Source organism: Phaenicophaeus curvirostris, chromosome 2, assembly GCF_032191515.1.
Source record: "Phaenicophaeus curvirostris isolate KB17595 chromosome 2, BPBGC_Pcur_1.0, whole genome shotgun sequence".
Lineage (NCBI taxonomy): Eukaryota > Metazoa > Chordata > Aves > Cuculiformes > Cuculidae > Phaenicophaeus > Phaenicophaeus curvirostris.
In genome coordinates this window covers 54,878,557-54,898,814 of record NC_091393.1, presented here as the reverse complement: position 1 = coordinate 54,898,814, position 20,258 = coordinate 54,878,557, and the positions used below count along the sequence as shown (strand labels likewise).

The 20,258-nt window shown below is 37.5% G+C and overlaps 2 protein-coding genes across 3 annotated transcripts in view; one reads left to right on the top strand and one right to left on the bottom strand.

Annotated features, from left to right (window-relative positions):
• Window positions 1-20,258, bottom strand: part of SYNE1 (spectrin repeat containing nuclear envelope protein 1) — a 285,435-nt gene that overhangs the window by 9,983 nt on the left and 255,194 nt on the right. Inside the window, exons 2-14 of one of the 2 annotated variants that reach the window (XM_069852099.1) lie at window positions 18,144-18,306; window positions 14,370-14,557; window positions 13,180-13,330; window positions 10,572-10,754; window positions 10,008-10,145; window positions 9,105-9,296; window positions 7,909-8,242; window positions 7,008-7,076; window positions 4,956-5,098; window positions 3,966-4,092; window positions 2,665-2,876; window positions 889-1,089; window positions 435-563 (exon numbers count right to left, since the gene is read on the bottom strand). In XM_069852099.1, coding sequence (XP_069708200.1) covers window positions 435-563; window positions 889-1,089; window positions 2,665-2,876; window positions 3,966-4,092; window positions 4,956-5,098; window positions 7,008-7,076; window positions 7,909-8,242; window positions 9,105-9,296; window positions 10,008-10,145; window positions 10,572-10,754; window positions 13,180-13,330; window positions 14,370-14,557; window positions 18,144-18,306 — 2,230 coding nt within the window. The remainder of the gene's footprint in view (window positions 1-434; window positions 564-888; window positions 1,090-2,664; window positions 2,877-3,965; window positions 4,093-4,955; window positions 5,099-7,007; window positions 7,077-7,908; window positions 8,243-9,104; window positions 9,297-10,007; window positions 10,146-10,571; window positions 10,755-13,179; window positions 13,331-14,369; window positions 14,558-18,143; window positions 18,307-20,258) is intronic. The other variant, XM_069852100.1, reaches the window with a different exon arrangement.
• ARMT1 (acidic residue methyltransferase 1) overlaps window positions 1-20,258 on the top strand; it is a 347,283-nt gene that overhangs the window by 288,023 nt on the left and 39,002 nt on the right. The window lies entirely within an intron of this gene.

Genomic DNA, 20,258 nt, shown 5'->3' with positions numbered 1-20,258 from the left:
CTAGAATTCACAAAGCTGGGAATTTAAATTATTGAAATGGAAAGAAAAGAGAAGCAATAAAAATTCATAATCCCCAGAGGATATAATCAGAACAGCTAATTTTTCACTTAAAATTTGAATTTGTACTTCATTCTATGACTATTTAGTATTTCTATTATTTGCAGCAAATTCCCTTTGAGGACAGAACTTCCAAAATACGAAGCACAATAAAATGACAGGAAGATAGACATCAGCCTAGTGATTGCCTGAGATTTTAAATCACAAGTTGTACTACTAATAAAAGTAAGTAGCGCTCCCTACCAAGTACAGTTAGTTTCTGACATTAGTCCCATAGTTGTGTATGTACAATGCTAACCCTCAAGAGAAAGATAAATCTGATTAGATGTGTTTGTGATGATGTATTTGTGGGGGGAAAGGGCTGACAATTACCCTACCATTAGAAGCCTGTGATGATCCTGCAGTACTTCCGAATCCAGGTTTGGATTGATGGGCACAATCTCATCTTTTCTTCTGTCAATATTCTCTAACCAAAGCAGCAAACCATGGCTCATTTCATGGAAATCCTGCAGACAATGATTGATGATAATAGCGTAGCAGAAAATTCCAGTCAAATTCAGGTTTTTAGTTTATCCTACGATAGGTCCCACTGGCTAAATAACATAATTTACAAGGAAGGGTAGAATATTATACTAGAACTATATTCCAGAGATAACAAATTTAGAAAATCTTGAGTTCAAGAAGTGTTGGTATATCTTTCAGAGGACATACAAAAGTTGCATTTTGGCTTGCATGGGCAAGTATCAGACTGAATAATGAAAACATCAGATAACAATATGGTTTACATTTTTGACATGTGGGATGCTGACAACTAATAGGTAGAATACAAACCTGGCACTGCATTAATGCATCTTGCAATGAGCAGCGCCACTCTTCAATCATACTGCATACATGGTCCCAGTGCACATTCATCTGAGACAGGCGCTCTTGAAGCTTCTTGGTCTCTTCACTGTCAGACTGAGTGAATTCTGAGCTGCACAGATTGATGGACAAGATGATCGCCTTGCGGTTATCAATTGCTTTCTGCAGCTCCTTGATATTAAAACAAAGAGGGATGGGGGAAGAAAGAATGGAAATTGGTAAAATATGTGACATTCGGAATAATCACGTAGAGAAGGCACCACCAGAATGCAATGATTTCTCATCAGGAACTGCAGAATGGTACCCTACTGTAACAATCTCGTTGCTCTAGATACGAGATTTCTATGCTGTCTATGACTCCAAAAATGTTCACTCTTTAACTTCTCTTAAAATTTTACTGTGAGCATAAACTAGAACAAGTCAATTAAACTTGCAGTCTTAAAAGCCTGAAGTCATAGCTGAATGAAGACTTGGCTCATGTTACAGATGTTTTAAAAACAAGCAGGCCCAACAATATTTACAGAGCTGTAGGACAATTGTACTTTAGCTTACAATAAAACTTTTGCCCTCACTTCTCAATTTTGCTCACAAACATAAACCCCAATATGTTTTCAAGTGGAAACTGCTGTCAACAACATTTAAAATGAAAGCTTTTACTGAGGGAAAAGAAAACATACAAAGAGTATAAACAACTTACTCCAATTTATGGAAGAAGAACTTGTATAAAACCTCTGATTTGTTTACACTGGAAGCCACAAAATAAACCCCACCTCTTTTGGTTTGGAAGGCGCTAATGGGCTTTCCAAGAGTGCGGGTGATAAGAACAGGATTCTTATGAAATGCCCCCTTTTCCACCTACATTTACTTAAATGCTCCATGTCACAGCAACCTTTGTAGTACTTATATCAGCTATATTTGGATTCCAGTAAAGATCAGCATTTAATATGCTTTAGATGAATCACTGCCGGAAACAGTCTTTACTACCTGTCGACTTCATTCCTAGCATGGAGAACAGCGCATTTTGACACTGGTTTTCATATTTTTGTACCCAAGCTTATAAAATGCTAATAACAGAATCTGAAGTTGTGGACCATCACATTTGCAGATTTTTATAGTTGTATAATATAGCTGTTGTGGGTGCCCCATCATTGGAGGTTTTCACGGCCAGGTTGGATGGGGCCTTGTGCAGCCTGATCTAGTGGAACATGTCCATGCCCATGACAGGGTGGGGTGGAACTAGATGATCTTTAAAGTCCCTTCCAACCAAAACTATTCTATAATTCTATGATTCTAATACCCAGGAGAGATCACAAAATTGCATACAGATCCTGATGCATCTGATACAACAGAAAAAGAAATTGGAATACTGCAAAGTGACAATGAATTTTTCCTGTGTTGTACTGGTGACACAAATGGGTAGGCTACAAACACTTTGGGTACTATCTCCTTCTTCCACACAAAGTAAAATATCCCTGTGAGGCGTTTATTTTAAAGTAGTTATTTTGTTACCAGTCTGACTAGAAGAGATATGATTTAACTTAGGGTTTGTTTCTTTTTTCTTTTAATCAGCTTAACTGACATAAGAATTATCTGTACATTCTGAAATTACAGAATTGACACAGAATTACTACTTCAAAAATTTATTTGTGTTATATAGCAAAGGCTAGTTGTTCATTTTTCTGCTAAAAACGATTGTACTCTGGTCTGTTTGCAAGCTAACTCATGGAAAAGAAAAATAAAACTCACTTTCAGTTTTTTAATCCTGAGCTCAATTGTTTGTATGTCAGTGCTGAGGTCAAGGTGGCGAAGCTTCTCCAGCTCATTTTCAGTTTCTCCCAACCAAGTCCAAATGTTATTAAGGTCAGAGTTAAACTGCTGCCATTGCTGAAGGTTCTGCTTCATCCTCAGCTCCTTGCTTAGAGCTTGAGCCTGGATTAATTCCCATCGGTCAATTACACCTGGAATGACAAACACGAAATTCAACAAAAGCAAAAAAAATTAGCCACACACAAAATTGGGTCCATTGAATCCTGTGCAGGACAAAAAACTGCCTCAAAACAAACAAACAAAAACCTAACACACCAAACACCACATTGAAAACTAAGTTAGACTGAAGAATGCGATGTTAGAGGGAAAGAATGAAGAACCTAGATGACTCCAGGCAGCAGGCAATTTTACCAGTTTCTAACGTCAGACTTCTATGAACAGAATTAAGTTAACACTTGCAGGTCTTTAAGACAGGTTATGCTGGTATAAAGCCATTATAGATTGCCATGAACACAAACCAGAGAAAGAATCTCTGAATATCTCTACCTGGTCACATATTTATGATTATTTTAATTGGTATTTGTACCTATCACAATTTAATACTCATACCTTATCACATTTTCCTAAGCTACTGCTGGATAAATATGTGCTCTAAAAAGAAATAAAACAGGGACTATTTCTTCTTCTTCATTATCTTGAAATGTTATGGTAGAATGACAAGTTGTATCATTTCATCAATTTTTTTTTTTTCAAAATCTAAATAAAACAGACTGCATGGGAAGCATATCTTGCCAGGCTAAGAATGATGACATTGCATTTACAGACTCCAGAAAAAATGTGGTTTTTTACAACGCAATACCTCCTGTTCTACAGCTGATGCTTAAAATTAGTCAGGTGAATACTTCTACCAGGTAAATATAGATTTCAATACTACAGACAGATAATATTAGAAGTGAAAGCTAACAGAAGAAATGAATCCTGACTTACATGTTTTGTACAGCAACATTAGCAACCTTTTCTCAGCTCAACAGGGAATTTCAGAAGGGCTTAGGGTTATGTCTCACTAAATTAAGGGTCTCTTAAAACACACTTGTATGCCTAATCACTTTATAGAAAGTACTATTTCTTACTATTTCTATTAAGAGATGTTAGACAGAAATGGTAACAGAGTCATGTAATTACACATGTCAGTAAATAATACCAAGCGTTTATTCAGCAAAACTTTGCGTGTTTGCTACATGCCATAATCGATTTCCTTCAAAGAACTAAATGTTACTTACCAGCTGTTTGCGTTTCAGTACTGTTCAGGTTAATAAGTCCAGATAATTTTTCTTCTTCCTCCTTCAGTTTATATCCAAGCCTTTTTACTGAGTCTATGCTTCCACTGCACTCACCTAGAAGCTTCATCTGTGTTAACAAACAAAAAATCCCATCTTAATATGCACTGCACAAGACAGAAAATGCAAATTACAATGCAATTTCTGAAATTTTCCAAAACCAGGTCTAAGTATGAAGATAAAAATCTATTACTTTTACAGTCTGTCCTGATACTATCAAATAAATCCATATGGAGACAATAAAGGCTTAAAGCATAAACTCAGACTAAATAGAAATAATTTAGTGCCACTGTGCCAAATTGTGAGAGATTACTTTATGTGCCATTTGTTCTAAATGTTAAGATGCTACAGCAAAGACACTAGAAGATGTGATAAAGAAAATAAGCATAAGTGTGGAAATATTACTATGCATTCAAGCAGCTAATCTTCCAATTCTGTCAGTAATGAAATTATTTTAATCATTTAGAGAGATTTTTCTTCTAGAAACCTTCTTTGAGAATAAGCAAGCTTTTTAATCACCGATTCCATATATGAAACCTTGCTTACATGGTGTGTGCTTATAATTCATCAGCTAGATGAATACTGTGCATGATGCTATAAAACCTGCTTTTAAAAGCAGAGGAATTTTAAACGAGTATATCATAATTAGATGGATAAAAATACATGTGAGTAAGAATTTTTGGACACCTGAAAATTTGTAGTAGGAAAAAAAATTTCTGAGGTTCATGTTATTGAGAGTCATGTTACTGTTACATGCTATTTTGAACATACTAATAACTACATGTTATTGTTGTTTGTTAAGGGTAGCAACCATATGAGTGAGTAATTCTGAGAAGCAGTAATAAAATTGCTTTGTTGAAACAGCTATATTTCTTTCAATAGCAAACCCAATCTTGGAGTGCTTATTCAAGTTGTGCTCCAAAATACACGCACATATCCTTTGTAACTGGAATCCAGCTCTGGTCCTGTAGGTGTTTTACTGCGGATGATGTTTTCTGTTTGCTGTATTTGGAAACGACTGGTGTCCAAAGCCTTGTCCAGCTGTCGGATATGTGCTTCCAGGGCACCAGGCTCTCCTGTACCAAAAAACCCAAAAAAACTGACTGTCACCTAAGTTTTCCAAAGTTTTTTTAATCTTTTGTTCAGGCAGAATAAATATCAGGATACTATCTAGATTAGACAGTAAAGCAGAAATGCGACTGCAGCAGTATAAGAGGTACAATGTCAAAGCGAACTGATAACTAGTTACATTAGAGAATGTTAGTGGCCTTCAGAGGACAGATAACTGTAAGACAGAACATGCTTGCCATAAGTATACTATCAAGGAGTACACAGGTTAAAGTAGGTTTGCAAACTATTCGAAGTGACTCTTCACTCAGAGAACTCCTTACCTCTATGAAGGGGAAACTTCATGGGAAAGCATGCTCTAACCTCACTGATTTTGGAAAATACCATACTCTTTCAGAATCACTTTAAAATGAAGCCTTGTATCCTGAACTCCTGATCTAAATCCACGTTAAAATTAGATTTCTCCTAATTTCTCTTTGTGTACTTCTCCCCATTAAAAAATGAAATTTTGAAGAGGAACATGAAAGGATCCCATTTGTATACAATTTTGAAGATTAAGAGCATTATACAAACACTAAGCAAAACTGCTACAATTATATACTCAAGGTGGACATGACTTTTAGGCAACCACATGAAGCAGCCAAATTTCTAGTATTTTTCCAATTAGGTGTTTAACAAAAAATATGTTTAACGTATCTACAAGATGGTATTATTCATCCAAGCCAACTGGAACTCATATCAATGTTTTAGAAGGAGGACTAACTTGCATTTTCATTAGAGAGGTCAAATGGATTCTGTGATATGAATTAGCTATAGCCAATAATAATCTGAGGAAGGCTGTAGCCGAAATGACCACCTCTAATCCATATTCTATCACTATACCTGATTTCCACCTATTTACAAGGACAGTTTGAATTTATTCATAAAGACAAGTGAAGCATTCTGTCCACCTAATTACAGAAAATTCAGCCTCTTGGATGGTTAATCTTTTTTTCATATAAAACACCACCTCATTCCAAAACGACAGAACAAAATGCTCAATATTCATTTTCCCTCAGTACTTTCAAAATGTTCACAGGTTTACAGATCAGGAAATAACACACATTTTTCTATATGTAGTACTATTATTTATACTCTTAATCAGTCATAATATTATTTCATAATTTGTGGGTGAAAAAAATGGACAGTGAATCTAAGGTCTGTGCCACAGATACTGAAATTTTAGATGTTTGCTATTTCAAATTTGCAATTAAGTCATTATTCCAAAAGAGGAAGATTGTAAAATCATGAAAGAAAGTATTTGTAAGTGCATCTAATCCCTCTGAGAGGATTATTTAACAAATGAAACAATAGGTTTAATCTTGTATAGAAATACAACCTGAAAAAACATTCACCTTCCAGTATAAAAGAACAAGGTAAAGACATTAGACTACAGTACCTCAACTTGGCATTGTTATTACATCAAACAATAACTAACCTAGAAGTTTATATCAAAGCAATAATCCAAGCTGTGGCTGTGTTAAAAAAAATAAGTCCAACACTGAAAAATTAGGTTTTGCTCTGTATCTTTCCCTTCCGCCTTAAATCTTTGTAGAAACCCCTTTTCTCTCAGAGACCGTCCTGTTGAGGGACGTGGGAGAATGAAGACTGATTAGAATAACCTACTGATGAGTTTAGTGTGCTGAGGTGGGAAGGCCAATACTTTAAACATCATTGTTTCATCTATGCATCTAACAATACCTTCAAGCGTGGTAGTAAAGCAGGATACTTCTATGTTAATATGTGAATTCTGCCACACAAGAAATATTTATCTTGTAAGTAGTGAAAAGTACAGCAGATGCTAAGAGAAGAGAGAAATTTATGCTTGTGCACCATGGTATTTGTATATGGCTACACTTCATCTTTTTTGATGCCTACCAGAGACAGTTTTGAGTGCGTTTTCTGTGAGTGTTACATAGGCCTCAAGAGTTTCAGGGATCTCTACATCTGAAAAAATAAAAGCACAGTCTAAATTGACAGCTCAGCAATGGCTGTTTCCTTGTAGTAGGAGTTCTTTTCCTAGTATGGAATATATAAACTGTTCCAATAGTGAACACCCTTTCTGGAGAAGGAAAAAATACAAAGACTGAAACACAGGGAACCTGCAATGAAGTCTCTTAATAACCAGGAAAACTCTACTCTTTGCAGAGCAATGACATGGAAAGCAAAAGACAACCACAAGATCAGAGTGTAATATACTAGTATGTCTTTCCCCAAAACTGGCTGCATTTGGTCACTTCAACTCATTAAGATTTATTACACAAAGCACACATACTTAGAAAGGTGCTGGAGAGCAAGACCCAAGAACCCATCTCAGGCTAAACACTAAACTGCTGGAGTCTTGCCTGGGTAGGGAGCAAGTTAAGATTTACTTAAGCACTTGATGATTTTGTCTGTGGATCTCTCCCCCAGCATTTCTTCATCAGTTTGTTCTGCACTTTTTGCCATATCCAGTATTGTTTCTTCTAGTCAGAATAACTTATGACGCATTGCTGTTACAGATGACCCCATCTGGCAGTCCACAGGCAGAGAGACACAGCCAATTCCCCGTCATATCGTACACGCCTTTGTGATTTTCCAAAGCTGCAGTCATCCAGGAATCTCCAGCACTCTGTCTAAGGCCAGAGGGCCACTGGGATCACTTAGGGAAAGTTATTTAAAATCTTCAGGGGCTATTTAAATACTTTTCCATGAGCACCTTGGCCGAGCAACCACACATGTAACTAACATCTGCTTATTTTTACAAGGAGAGAACAGGACACACAATTTGCCACCATACCTGCTATACCAGCTGCTCCTCTCAGGTAAAAGTCCTTCTCTTGTGCTCTGTCTTCTTCCTCAGAATGCAGTGCCCGTGAAACAGCTGTCTCCAGGTCTCTGCTAAGGTCATAGTCATGATCCCACTCCAGGGGAATGGAGTCCACACTTGCAGGGGTGTCTCGTCCTGATCGCTCACTTCTCACCGGCTGGGAAAGAGGCAGCGAAAGGTTGGAAGAGGGGTGCGGGGAGAGAACGTTGTCCATAGATTTCTCATGCCAGTGTATGTCAGAGAGATCTCCTGATTCATCCAGATCCACCTCTCTGTCAGAGAGGTCGTGTTCATCATCTGTCAGCTAGAAGCATAATGCAAACAGAACCGATCAATGAAATGTGCAGAGGCACTGCATGGTCAGCCTGGGTCAGTGAAATAAAGTAGCATTAGGCAACAATCACACTGCTGTAGCTTCCATTTTGATTCTTTTGCACTTCCCCTTCATTATTTTAAAGTGTACAAAACTAAGCAACAAGAAAGTTCGTAATTCCAGCTCATTTTTAAGGCACAAAGTCTAACATCAAGTAAATGTCTCCATTTTTATTACTGATGCTACTTGCAGACATCAAGTTAAAGAAAAATCTGGAATCAAGTTATAGGAAGCAGAAGGGACCTTTATCATGATGACTATTCTCATTATATTCTTCCATATTTTGAAAACCCTTGGGTCTGTTCCTTCCCTTCAGTAGGACTTGAACTACCAAAACTCATTTTGCTCTCACTTATGCAGCTGTGTGTTCAGTTCTGGAGACAAATTTATGTCTGTTGTCATGGGAAGAATCATTTTAGCATTGTATTTTAAACAAAACAGAACTCAATAAGCTGCCAGTGGAACTACCTGGCAGAATAGGGACATGTTCTTATGACCAGTACCACACTGCTATCCTCATTAATAAAGTTTTATAAATCTCCAGTTTGCAGGAATTTTCATGATTATTTGCAAAAAATCTAGATCTGCTGAGTTTGCTCTCTGAACAAGACATAAATAGCATGTAATGAAGGGAAGCAGATGGTCAGGGTTGCAATAAAATTAAACCACAGGATTTTTGGAAAGTTACAGAAGTTACATGTTAGTTCATTTCAACATCTTCCTCTGTCCTTATTCTCACACTTGTAAAATGGCAACAAACCAAACAAATAAGTATGCATGCAAGTATACACACAGGAAGACGGATGAGTTTCTTGTGATAGCGTTCAACACGTCCAAAGACCTCCTGACAGTAACGACGTAGCTCATCTAGTTCTTCTTCAATGACAGCTGCATCCATGGGCTCACTTTTCTCAATGAGTTGCTCACCCTGTACAATTATCTGCTCAATTTTGTTGTTGTTCAATAAGATTTCTTGCTGGAAAGCCTAGATAAAAGAAAACCTATGGTTTATCAATTAATTCAACATTACAACAACTTAAGCTACTAAGGATTCACATCTTAGAGTTTTTCAGCAAAAGTGATGTGAGTAAAAAACAGGGATCATTCCAAATATTGTGTCATGAGCAACAATGAGCAATTAAATATAGCATTCCACGACCTTTCTAGCCAAAACCAGGGATACTTTATGGTTTACCATCTCATTCCTCACTTGTTGTATTTGGAAAGAAAGCTATTCTCTAAACAAGATATACCCACAACCAAATGCCTAGAATCAACACAGATACTAAAGCTAGCACACTGGAATTTTGGATAACAAGACATTTGACATTTTTCTCTCCAGATAATGATTTTTCTGATGCAGAAATTGTTGACAAATGTAATAATTCTTAGGTGCCAGCAATAATGAAGACTTGATATTAATAATGTTTACTGAAATTTCTTCTTAGGGAATGGCGGCTATTGCCCTGGGATTTTTTTAGATTTTTCACAGTGCAGAGATCTTTAACTCTGGAAGAAAAGCATATCTTTAAACCTGACATAGTCCATAGCTTATGAGGGTGAAATCTCAGCGTTCAAGTAAAGAACTTTATCAGGCTGCATTTTTGCATAATGTTTCATAAATTCTTTTCCCCGCCATGAATCTTTTTATCCTTTCTCTTATGCTTTCTCCTGTTACCATTCAATCATTCTTTACCTTAAGTTGCTTTATCTTAGCTTGGACATCACACTCTGAGAAATGCTCAATGTTGGTTAGCTGCAGGTCCATCTCTGTCAGCCATACGAGAATGCTATCACGCGCCGTCTCGAACTCCTCACGCTGGCCAATAAAATGCTGGGGGATGGAAAATGGAGTGACATGAAATCACCAAACAACCCAACCCCTCCCCAGCAATAGTGATTCTCTGAAGAAATGGGTTTTGTGCTCTACAAATCTAACCTAAACTCAGTACACATTCTTCTTTCATTTCCTACACGCTTTCTAAGGTTTGGGTTTTTTTCAGTAATATCATCTCCAGCTGCAATCAGCTGACGAGTGAAAGTTATCTTCTATGAAGAAGATGGTATTTGAGATCACAAGCATTTCCCTAAAGACTTATGCTTTGGTTACCTCAAGGTGAACTAACAAGGTCTCTTCCTTTTCCAAAGGTAGAAACTCCCTCAAAAACACCGCAAATGCACTAAACTGGAAACTTTCTGGAGTACTCCCAATTCATAAATACAGTAACAAAATTGAAGGGCCTAAAAATGGAAATAGTACTTTTAGCCGGCGCAGGATGGAGGTAACTCGTTTTTGTAAGTTGTCCCATCTCTGATTCCCCTCATGGACCATCTGCTTGAGGCTGCAGTCAGAGTCAGTACGGTTCTCCCGGGCGAGGCGGCGATATTGTTTATTGATCAGTTCCAGCTGAGTCAGACTTTCATGCACTTGTCTCTGGAAGGCCTAAAGCAATATAAACAAAAGAACCATGAGATTTTTATTACTGAAATCAGGATACACATAAATATGACCCTACTTCTACACTCTGACCTGTGCTGATAGATTTTGCTACAGGTACAGACACCTCCTGAAGGCTATCCTATTGAGAGGCTGCCTTCTGGTTAAAATGAGAAAAATAAAATAGTTTATAAAACTGACATAATTTACTGAATGAGAAATAGCAACATGAATACTCTTTAGGATGGCAAAATCAGCACAAAAAATAGACTCCCCTTTCTACTCAACTCATATGCCTTTGCATTTGAGAACAAAAACACAAACAATGAATATGAAACATTATTTTTTAAAAGTGAACAGAAATCCAAGATGCCTGTGGCTTCATTGGATTTCCTTACACATACTGAATTCACTTAAGTGCAAACATTGAAAAGATTTGAGAAGTTGTCTATTCTGAGTTTTACCAAAAATAGTGAAAAACTGTACTGAAGGAATAATCTCTTTATCTTCAGTATACTGTCATACAAGTGAGCTTTGTCTTAAAATGTTCATGGAAAGAAAATTTCATGAACATCCATACCAACTTATGCCTGCACCATGAACTTTCAGTGCTTTCTCAACTGCTACAAAGGACTCAGTCACTCACCTGGGGAGCAGAAAAGAGGTGACTTAGCCCGCAAGTTTCATGTTGTGGCTAGCAATCACAAAGCAAACCGGAGAAAGCACCTTCCTGTTGCACCCCTTCCTGTAAACATTTTTCATTCCTCCATAAAGAAATGGAGGAGAAGCAGTTTGATTTTGTACAGTGAAGTCAGTGAGAACCTTCTCTGACCTCTGTGCTCATAAAATGGAAGTGCTTACACGGGCTTCTGGGCTCTTTTTGTTGCTGTATTTTTTAAAATTCAAGTGTGTATATGGAGAGGAAGATAAAATTAGAAAAAAAAATGTCTAGCTAAAGAAGAAAACCACTTCAGTTAGTATGCATACATGGCTGACTTTTTGCTGATTTCACAGTGAAGTAGCTGGATACTGATGAATTTGAACATCATGGCTTTTGTGATTCACATTCCTGCTTTTTGGTAGTTGTAGAAACTATGCGCTGAGAAAGAAAAAGAAGGAAAAAACACAACTAAACTGCAAGGAAAACAGGCTTCCGGAGATGCTGCTGAACTGTTCTCATCACAGCTGGTTCCTGCTGACACTGTAGACAGTAAAGATTCTGCAAGTCTGCAGGAGAGATAAGGTCACCATAAAGGCTGAGATTCAATGAAACAGACTTGGGGTAAAGTCAGATCAGATGTAAAAACAAGAATAGCCAGATATATTTTTGGTACTGTTTCTCATGCAGAGGCTTGCTAAACAAGAGCCTTTGATCCTGATCGCTGAATAAAGGAACAATGGGAAGAAGGTCTGAGATAGAGTACTTGTGCCCAGGAAGCAAAGATTTTTATACTACAGCAAGCTACTTCACCATAATAAACTAGTCTGGCAGTGTTTAATAATAAAACCTGGACAGTACATTCATAAATGTGAATGTCAATTATAAAACTTGAATCAGCACTTCACAGTTTATGTTTTGTAATTGACGGTTAACCCAAAAAGTATTGACTTGATGCGGCTTATAATTTGCATTTCTTCTTCACAGCAAATACTTTACAGCACCTGATCCTTTACAGAATTGCCTAAATAATGTGTGCTCTTTCTTCAGAATTATTTTTCTCTCTCATCTTGATATACCCCATGCAAATACAAAATCAAGTAGGAGATTTTCATCTGTGAGTAACCACAACATGCGTATGTGCTTTACACACAGGTATACACTCCTTTTCATTTATGAGACAAACCATCACATTGTAGTAGACACAATGGAGTTATGTAACAAGCAGTCTGAAGTGATAGCTTGTCAATTTTTAAGCATGGCACTTATCTTTTAAGTCATTGGGGACACCATGTGGACATAAAGCAATATTCGCACAAACATAAATTTCAGGTATAAGGATTTAAAATGGGGATATTGTACATTGTATGAAATATGAAATTAGTTCAGAAGGCTGGTTTCAGAGAGCTACAGGGAAAATAGGAGGGATAAGATCAAAACTAAAACATGTAGTATGCATTTGAAGAGGAACTTGCTGAAGAGAGATTTATAAATTGTCTGGAGCACTTAGTGACAGGTGGCAGAAATAAACAAGTTCAGAAATCTACCTTTGGTGGATAAACAGCAAGTGCAAGTAGATGTATTAGCATTTTCAGTTGCCACCTTCCACTGTCTTTTTTGTCCTAGAAACCTGACAGTGAGGGCAGCTGCAAAATCAATGCCACTATACTAATTCTGTGTCTGTCTTGAGTGACTTGCATATGTGAAGGAAGAACAGCAGCTGGCTGCTGTAACGTGATCAGTAGACATTAAATTTCCACTATTATCAATCACCTCAAATTTCTTCAGTTCTTCCTTAGCAACTGTGTAGAGCACACCAGAGGAGCTCGGGAAAGCAGCTGTCCTCTCAGAGATTTTTAGCCAGTCTTCAAATCTAGAGTAATCATCCAAAAACTTTTGCCACAGACGCCACGTCTCTTCAATCCTGCAATAGATAATGGAAAATTAGGAAATGCTCAGACTGAAGCTCTGAGGTCTAAAGTACTGACAGTACATTTAACTAATCATCTACAACAGCAAACAAGTGCCATATTAGACAATAACTGGCTCTTAATCTAACTCAGGCTGATAAACAGACCACAGAGGAGGCTGGCTCATTCCAGACTGGACTAGAATAAGATGATGGCAATTTATTTTAGTGCATCTAATTTTGGAATAGAAAGTTACAAGTATGCAACAGGAGCTCTAAAAATCTAAGTGCATGGTAAGTAACTTCTGACATACAGTCCAGTGTAGGTACCTAAGTCAGTATTTTAGAGATTAGCAGTTCTGCAACACCATCAACCACAAAACTTTTTCTTGCACAATGCTAAAGGTGTTTCACTATATATTTTAAAGTTCTAAGTCATTATTCTACATTGCAAAGAGACACAAACACACTTTTTTTTGCATTCAGCAAGAAGTGGTAAAATGCTGTCTCTCTATATACAATGTAAACATATTTAATTAAAAAGGAAGTTAAAAGTTATTTCAACGTTTAAAAAAACAATTCTAGTTCAACTGAATATGTAAAACCAGTGTCTGACTCTTGATCCTGAAATCAAACTGGCTTAATACTGACACAGTAAAATCCCAAGAACTTCAACAGCACTTGGTTCAAAATAACAAGATCTTTTTGGGGAAAGGTTGTATTGCAGCAGAACTTTGCCTGCTTTAAATACAGAAAAACCTTAACACCTGCGATTACATTCCACCCTTTTGATAACTAGTTCCCCACCAGTCTCAGTAGTTTTATGGTAAACCTAAGAGTTACAACTCTCCCGTTTAGGTCACATTTTCTACATCTCTTGGAGTCATTGCTATCATCTAAACTTTCTCTAGTTTCTCCCTCATTATTTTTATGAAGCATGGTAAATAAGACATCATTTGATCGCAGGCTTTGTGAGCAAACTTTGGTAATTGATATCTATGCCTTTTATATGCCCGTGGAAGGAAATGCTAATTTGTAGGCCGTTGAGACTTACTTAAGTCGCCTTTCCATTGACATTGCACAAATGTTCCTCCATCTTCTGTCCAAATTGCGTGTAGCCTGCTGGATGGAGTCACACTCTGCTTCTGTGGAACACGCATCACAGTCATGAAGCAGCACTTCACACAGATTGAGAACAGATGCCACTCCAGTGCTGTGTTTCTCTATGTCCCTCTGAAGTTCCTGCAGGTGAAAAAATTAATTCTTAAGAGAAACTGCAAAATGTAAATAAATACAAATGTGTTTCTCTTCTAATTATTCAAAACAAAATTGCAAACAGGAGAAAAGCATCCAGTGAATATCTATTAAGAGCCTGCATTTGCACAAGTGGTGTCACAGTATTATCAATGAGGCCAGGAGAACGTGGCAGCATGCACAGTTCTCCCAGGGACTACAAACACCAGACCATCATCTGGGGCAAACTGCCAAAACTCTGCATACTCAGCTGAGCATCTTTCACATACATGTAATCAACATCACCAATAAATGGTGGAATTATGCCCAACCCTTTCCCATTATCACAGAGAGTGTAAAGAAGGAGTTAGTAATAGATGTGTGACAAGAAAATATGTTCTCTTCTATAACGAGGGTTTGGTGGAAGTGCCTCTTGTAAGCCTATTCTTCCCCAGGTGAGCTAGCTGCCGAGTGACATGTTTGGCCTGGAGATCAGCAGGCAGCACATGTTGAAGAGTGCATCTCTAGTAGCAGATTTTTCTTCTGTCAGCTTTCCAATCCCATAGCATTTCCATTGGAAATGGAAAATTCAGGACAACTAAAGAAAATGTACTTAGGTTGTCTTAGCACTTACTATATATGATTGGTATGTCTCCTGTCAGCTTCTTGGTGGAAATGGCTTGTCCTAAACTGATGATAATGTTCTATCTTGAAGCAATGTTTCTGCTTTAGTTTTGAACTATGGGTTCAAGTAAAGACAAGCCACAAAAGTAATAGGCTATTTCTGTTGGATCAGTGCAAGAAAAAGAAGCTCTGCTTGACTTCAGTCTACATTCTGACCCATCAGAATATTAGATGGACAAATTAGGACAGAAAGTAACAAAGCTAAGACAACATAATTCCAATAGCGACAATGAAGTACTAACATGACTACACCAAAAGGTGATAGATTGAATGTAGAATACTATGTTCTCTTCTGATTCAGATGAAGAAAAGAACTATTATGACAGCTAGAAATGTGGATTTTTATATAGCAGAACTAGAACTTAGTAGCTTGAGGAAGAGCAGAGATAAACCACTCTCTATAAATTTGCAAGTGAAGTAAACTGTAACATGCAAAGGGAAATACAGTGTCAGCATACTGTGCCTACATACATTTAAGGTCTAACTAAAGGAACCTTTCTTACAACTAGCAATAAGATGTTCTGAAAACATCTTCCAGCAGAAAATGAGATCTAAATGCAGAATCTAAAAACCTCAGCAAAGTGGAAATGGAGCAAGGTCAACTTGTATCAGCCATCTGATTTGGTTGTTTGTGATAATCAGGATTGGACTTGATGACTCAAGTACTCTATTTCCTCTTCTCATCTATGAAACAGAAGGCTATTTCGTGAACACCTACAAGAAACCGTCAAGTGGAAATTCACAATGTTTTCTTGCTCAGCATTAGACCTTTCACTTTCATTTTTGTGGAAAATACTGTTTCATCACGGTGTCAAAGTGCTTATTCTTCTTTCTACCCATCCTGAAATGTTATATAAGAGTGGATAATATAAATGGATGCAATATTCTGTGAAACACCAGACAGCTATGAGACTTGAGGTTAAGCAAGTTCAGGTAACACTATCTCCTCTCTGCTGTTTTGCAGTAGAGTGGTAGTAAGAGCTGCCAGTTGGCGGTCCTAGGGTTCCTAATAATTAAACTTTGTTATTCACCTACAGAACCTTTCTACACGCAATGTGTAGGCTGCTACCTCTCCATTGCCTTTTACTTCAGTCCCAGATTTTAAAATTTTCTATGTTTATTAGATAACATTTAGCTTTTTGGTTAGTTCACAAATGCGCATCACCTCTATGTACTGTTGTCACCCACATACAGGGTTTTTTTTCCCTTTATCAACCCCAAAGCAAACACCATTTTTTCCTCATTTCGAGTGCTAGCAGACTTACAAAGTAAATGAACAAGTGAACCTTGAAACACAGTTTGTGATCCTAGGAAAATGCTGCAGTGAAGTTACCCTATCTTCTCTAGGATATCCAGCTTCAATTGCATCTTAATTTCACTACAGAGATCAGCAAGCTGCAAAGCTGATTCTTGGCTTAAGCAGATGCCAAGAAGTAGATAATGGAGTTACATGAATGGAATTTGGCCCTCCTTTTTCACAGCATAATATTTCTAACGTAATTTTGTAAACGGACAACAGGCAGCCATACGAGCAGGGAAGACAACATGACCTCAGTGGAAGATCAAATATGGAGAAGAACATAAGAAAACTAATGGAACAAGTAAGAGGGATGAAATATTTGAGAAGACAGCCAACGTAGTGAACTTCTGAGATGTGGTGGATAGTGATATAGCCTAAAATTAAGAAAAATACTGGTTGCCATACAATGAAGATGGGTGTTTTTAAAAAAAATTATGACAACCACTGCTTGCAGTGTTATCAAATTAAATAATCATCCAGTCTGCAAACATGGCATCCTCCCATTCACCTCTATATTTCCTATTCTTTCCAGTTCAAAGGAAATCACTCACATTTCAACAGAGTATCATTGCATAGTACCATTGCATGGGGATCACCACAAGGAAACAGCAGAATGCAGAGATGTGCTAGAATAACTCCCAGTAAGGAGCGGTTGTGACAAACTGCGGGATGCCTGCAGAGGAATGCTAGTAAAGAATCTCAAGTACCTACTTTGTTGATAGCAATGTTTAGCCCTGCCCTGCACTTTATTGTCTCAGAAACACCACTCATCAGTGATGCGTGTGTGTAGCACATTATTATTCCTATGTAAATTACAGATAGAATATTAATAAGCAATTCTGCACAGCCATGAAGCAAATCAGTTATGCAGCCGGCAAAAACTCTGAGGAGGTTTCTTGAGTCTCACTCCCACACTCACCTTAAAAGAGCAAAATGCCAGTTTGTATGCATCATAAATTAATTATTCCCCAAACATTCTGGCACTCTTCTTCCACACATTCCTTGCTCCTCCGGAGAAAGAACTCAGAGAAGCATCTAACTCATCACCAGTGAGACACCAAAAAGGTCGACTTAACATTTTTCTGCCCATTCCAGTGTTCACTATTTTGTTATAGCACTGCATTAAGTCTTTGTGTTCTATAAAACAACCAATTTTAACTTCACATGTAAAGATCATGCACCTTTGCATGCAAAATGATTCTCAAACAAGCTGCAAAATAAAAATGAGTTAGAAAGGTTGCTAAAAAATAGTCATTTTCAAGCATGTGCAAAATTTACAAGGTCTAACAGGTGTCAGTTTTGCCTCTGGGAAAACAATTCAAACAAACAAAAAACCACAAACCCCAAAGGAAAAACAATTGCAATAACTCATTCACCTTATATCTCTTGGTGTCTTACCTTTCTCAGAAATGTCAATCACCTCTTGGTGGATTCGATGACAAAGCCAGCAGAAGGCTCTATAAGTGACACAGTAAGTACCACTTGTCTTGATATTTAAACACTTCTTGCCTCATGCCCTCTCAGCACTGAGCTGGGTATGGGCAGCCCAAGAACACTCTACTTTGGTTCTCCCCTTGTCACTGTGCACCTGATAAAAGTGTTGTATTTTACCTGCTGTTCATTTAGTTTCCTTTGTATCTCCTCAGACTCACAAGTTTCATAGACGATAGGTTTGGACAGCTCTGACTCAATGTGGGCAAGCCAAGATCTCAGGCTACTCATGTTTTTATCCAGTTGTTGCACTGCAATGAGGGTCTCCTTCAACTTTTTTACCCTGTAATGAAAGAGAAACAGCATAAGTACACCCTGAATGAGAATTACTACAGCTTGTGTTTCAGGAGGTTTTCAGAGAAAATTCATTTAGATGGCAAGTTTTGTTCTGAAGTCTTCCTTTATTACGTAACAGAAGTATGTGCAAGTAGTCCTGCATTCACAGCTTCCAGTTAAGAAAAATTAAGAGCATAGAGAACATGTCAGAGAACATTTTCAAAGCTTCTGTACCTTTATCAGTTGAGTTAAATGTTTATTACAAAACGAATTTATTTTCTTTAAATGAACTCTCACACACACCAAAGCCCCCAAACACTCTAAGTAATATAGTTGTGTATTTGACCAATAGAAAGCAAAAGTTCTTCTTAGAATAAAAATACTTTGTCCACTTAACCAGTACTGGTGGCTGAATGCACAGGGTGAACAGGCCTTTTCCCTCCGGTGATTTCTAGACATTAATCTACTGTTATGGTAAGAATCATAGAATGGTTTGGATTGGAAGGGACCTTTAAAATTCATGTAGTCCAACGCTCCTGCAGTAAGCAGGAACATCTTCAATCATCTTTGATCAGGTTGCTCAGAAGCCTGTCCAACCTGACCTTGAATGTTTTCAGTTGTGGGGCTTCTCCTGTCTCTCTGGGCAACCTGTTCGAGTGTGAAGGCCTGTCCTTGAATAAAGTAAGAAATCCAGCTGAGAATTTAGTGAGAGCTCTAGAATCCCAAGGGCTACCTAAGCTGTTCTTGGTTTTAATGGGCTACTTCACACTTAAATAGATGAAACCAGATTGTAACTGTATGATGATTTCTAAGTAGTATTTTTCTTGAGACCTGGATGCTGTGTCAGCAATGGCCAGGAAACTGAACAGTGTTTTTAATTTATTCAAGAGACTGTTAAACTTAGAAAATGGGGAAAATTTGACTAAACCTTAATCCTACCTCAATATTTTTTCTGTTAGCCTGTTTCAACTGCAAAAACATCTGTCAGTAATTTCCTCCTTTCTACTCCCACATTATATAAAATACAATAGTGGATTCTGAAATTGTTTCTCAGCTTTCTTTTTTTTTTTCTGTTTATGTACTACCACAAAAAATTTTGAGTAACATTCCCCTTTATGCTTCTATTGCTCTTCCATATAAGTGTTTCAATATCAGAAGCTTTAAGAGATAACAGCTGGGAATAGGCTAACTAAATCAGGTTGAAAAATGCAAGACTGCCAGATTTGTCAAACAAAATACCTCTTGACTATTCTATAATTCAAGCTGAGTAATTCACATTTTTTCCATAACACTAACCAGAAAAATGATCAAGTGTTTCCATATTTAAAGCAGTAGTTGAAGATGACCATTAACAGTCTCATATGGGTGTCCTTTTCTTACCAAAAAGAAATGCAGAGACCTTAATATCCACTTGAAAAACTTTAAAGTTAAATCTTCAAATTTTTGCCTCTTTCTAGCCCTATTTTTAGATCACAAATGGTGTCTTTTCAGCACCAAACACACTTAAGAACAGTTTGAATGCACCGTCTTTGCTACATTCTCACGATCAACAGCTGCAGGGTTGTGATCTGAAAAAAAACTTCAGTAATTGGAAAAAATATGTGTAATTTGAAAATGTGGCTATGAAGGGACTAAAGTCAACACAATCATGCTGAAAGACTACCCCAACACCCATCATCAGGTTATTCTGAAACACAGCTATGTGTTTAGCCTTGGAGAGATACTAGGAGAACAGCCAATGTCTGGGGGCCCCATCTCCTTATCACCTATGATTATACATGCAGGGGTTTGTGGGTTTTGATCAAATGAAACCTGTGCATAGGGTGAGCAAGAAGGTCAGTTATCACTCTTCTGGAACTCACATACAGGGTTGCAGTCTCTGACATTAAACAAGAGGAGAGAAATCCTGCTTATTTTCAAGGCTGGATGCTGCTGATCCATTGCAGGCATGCTGGAATG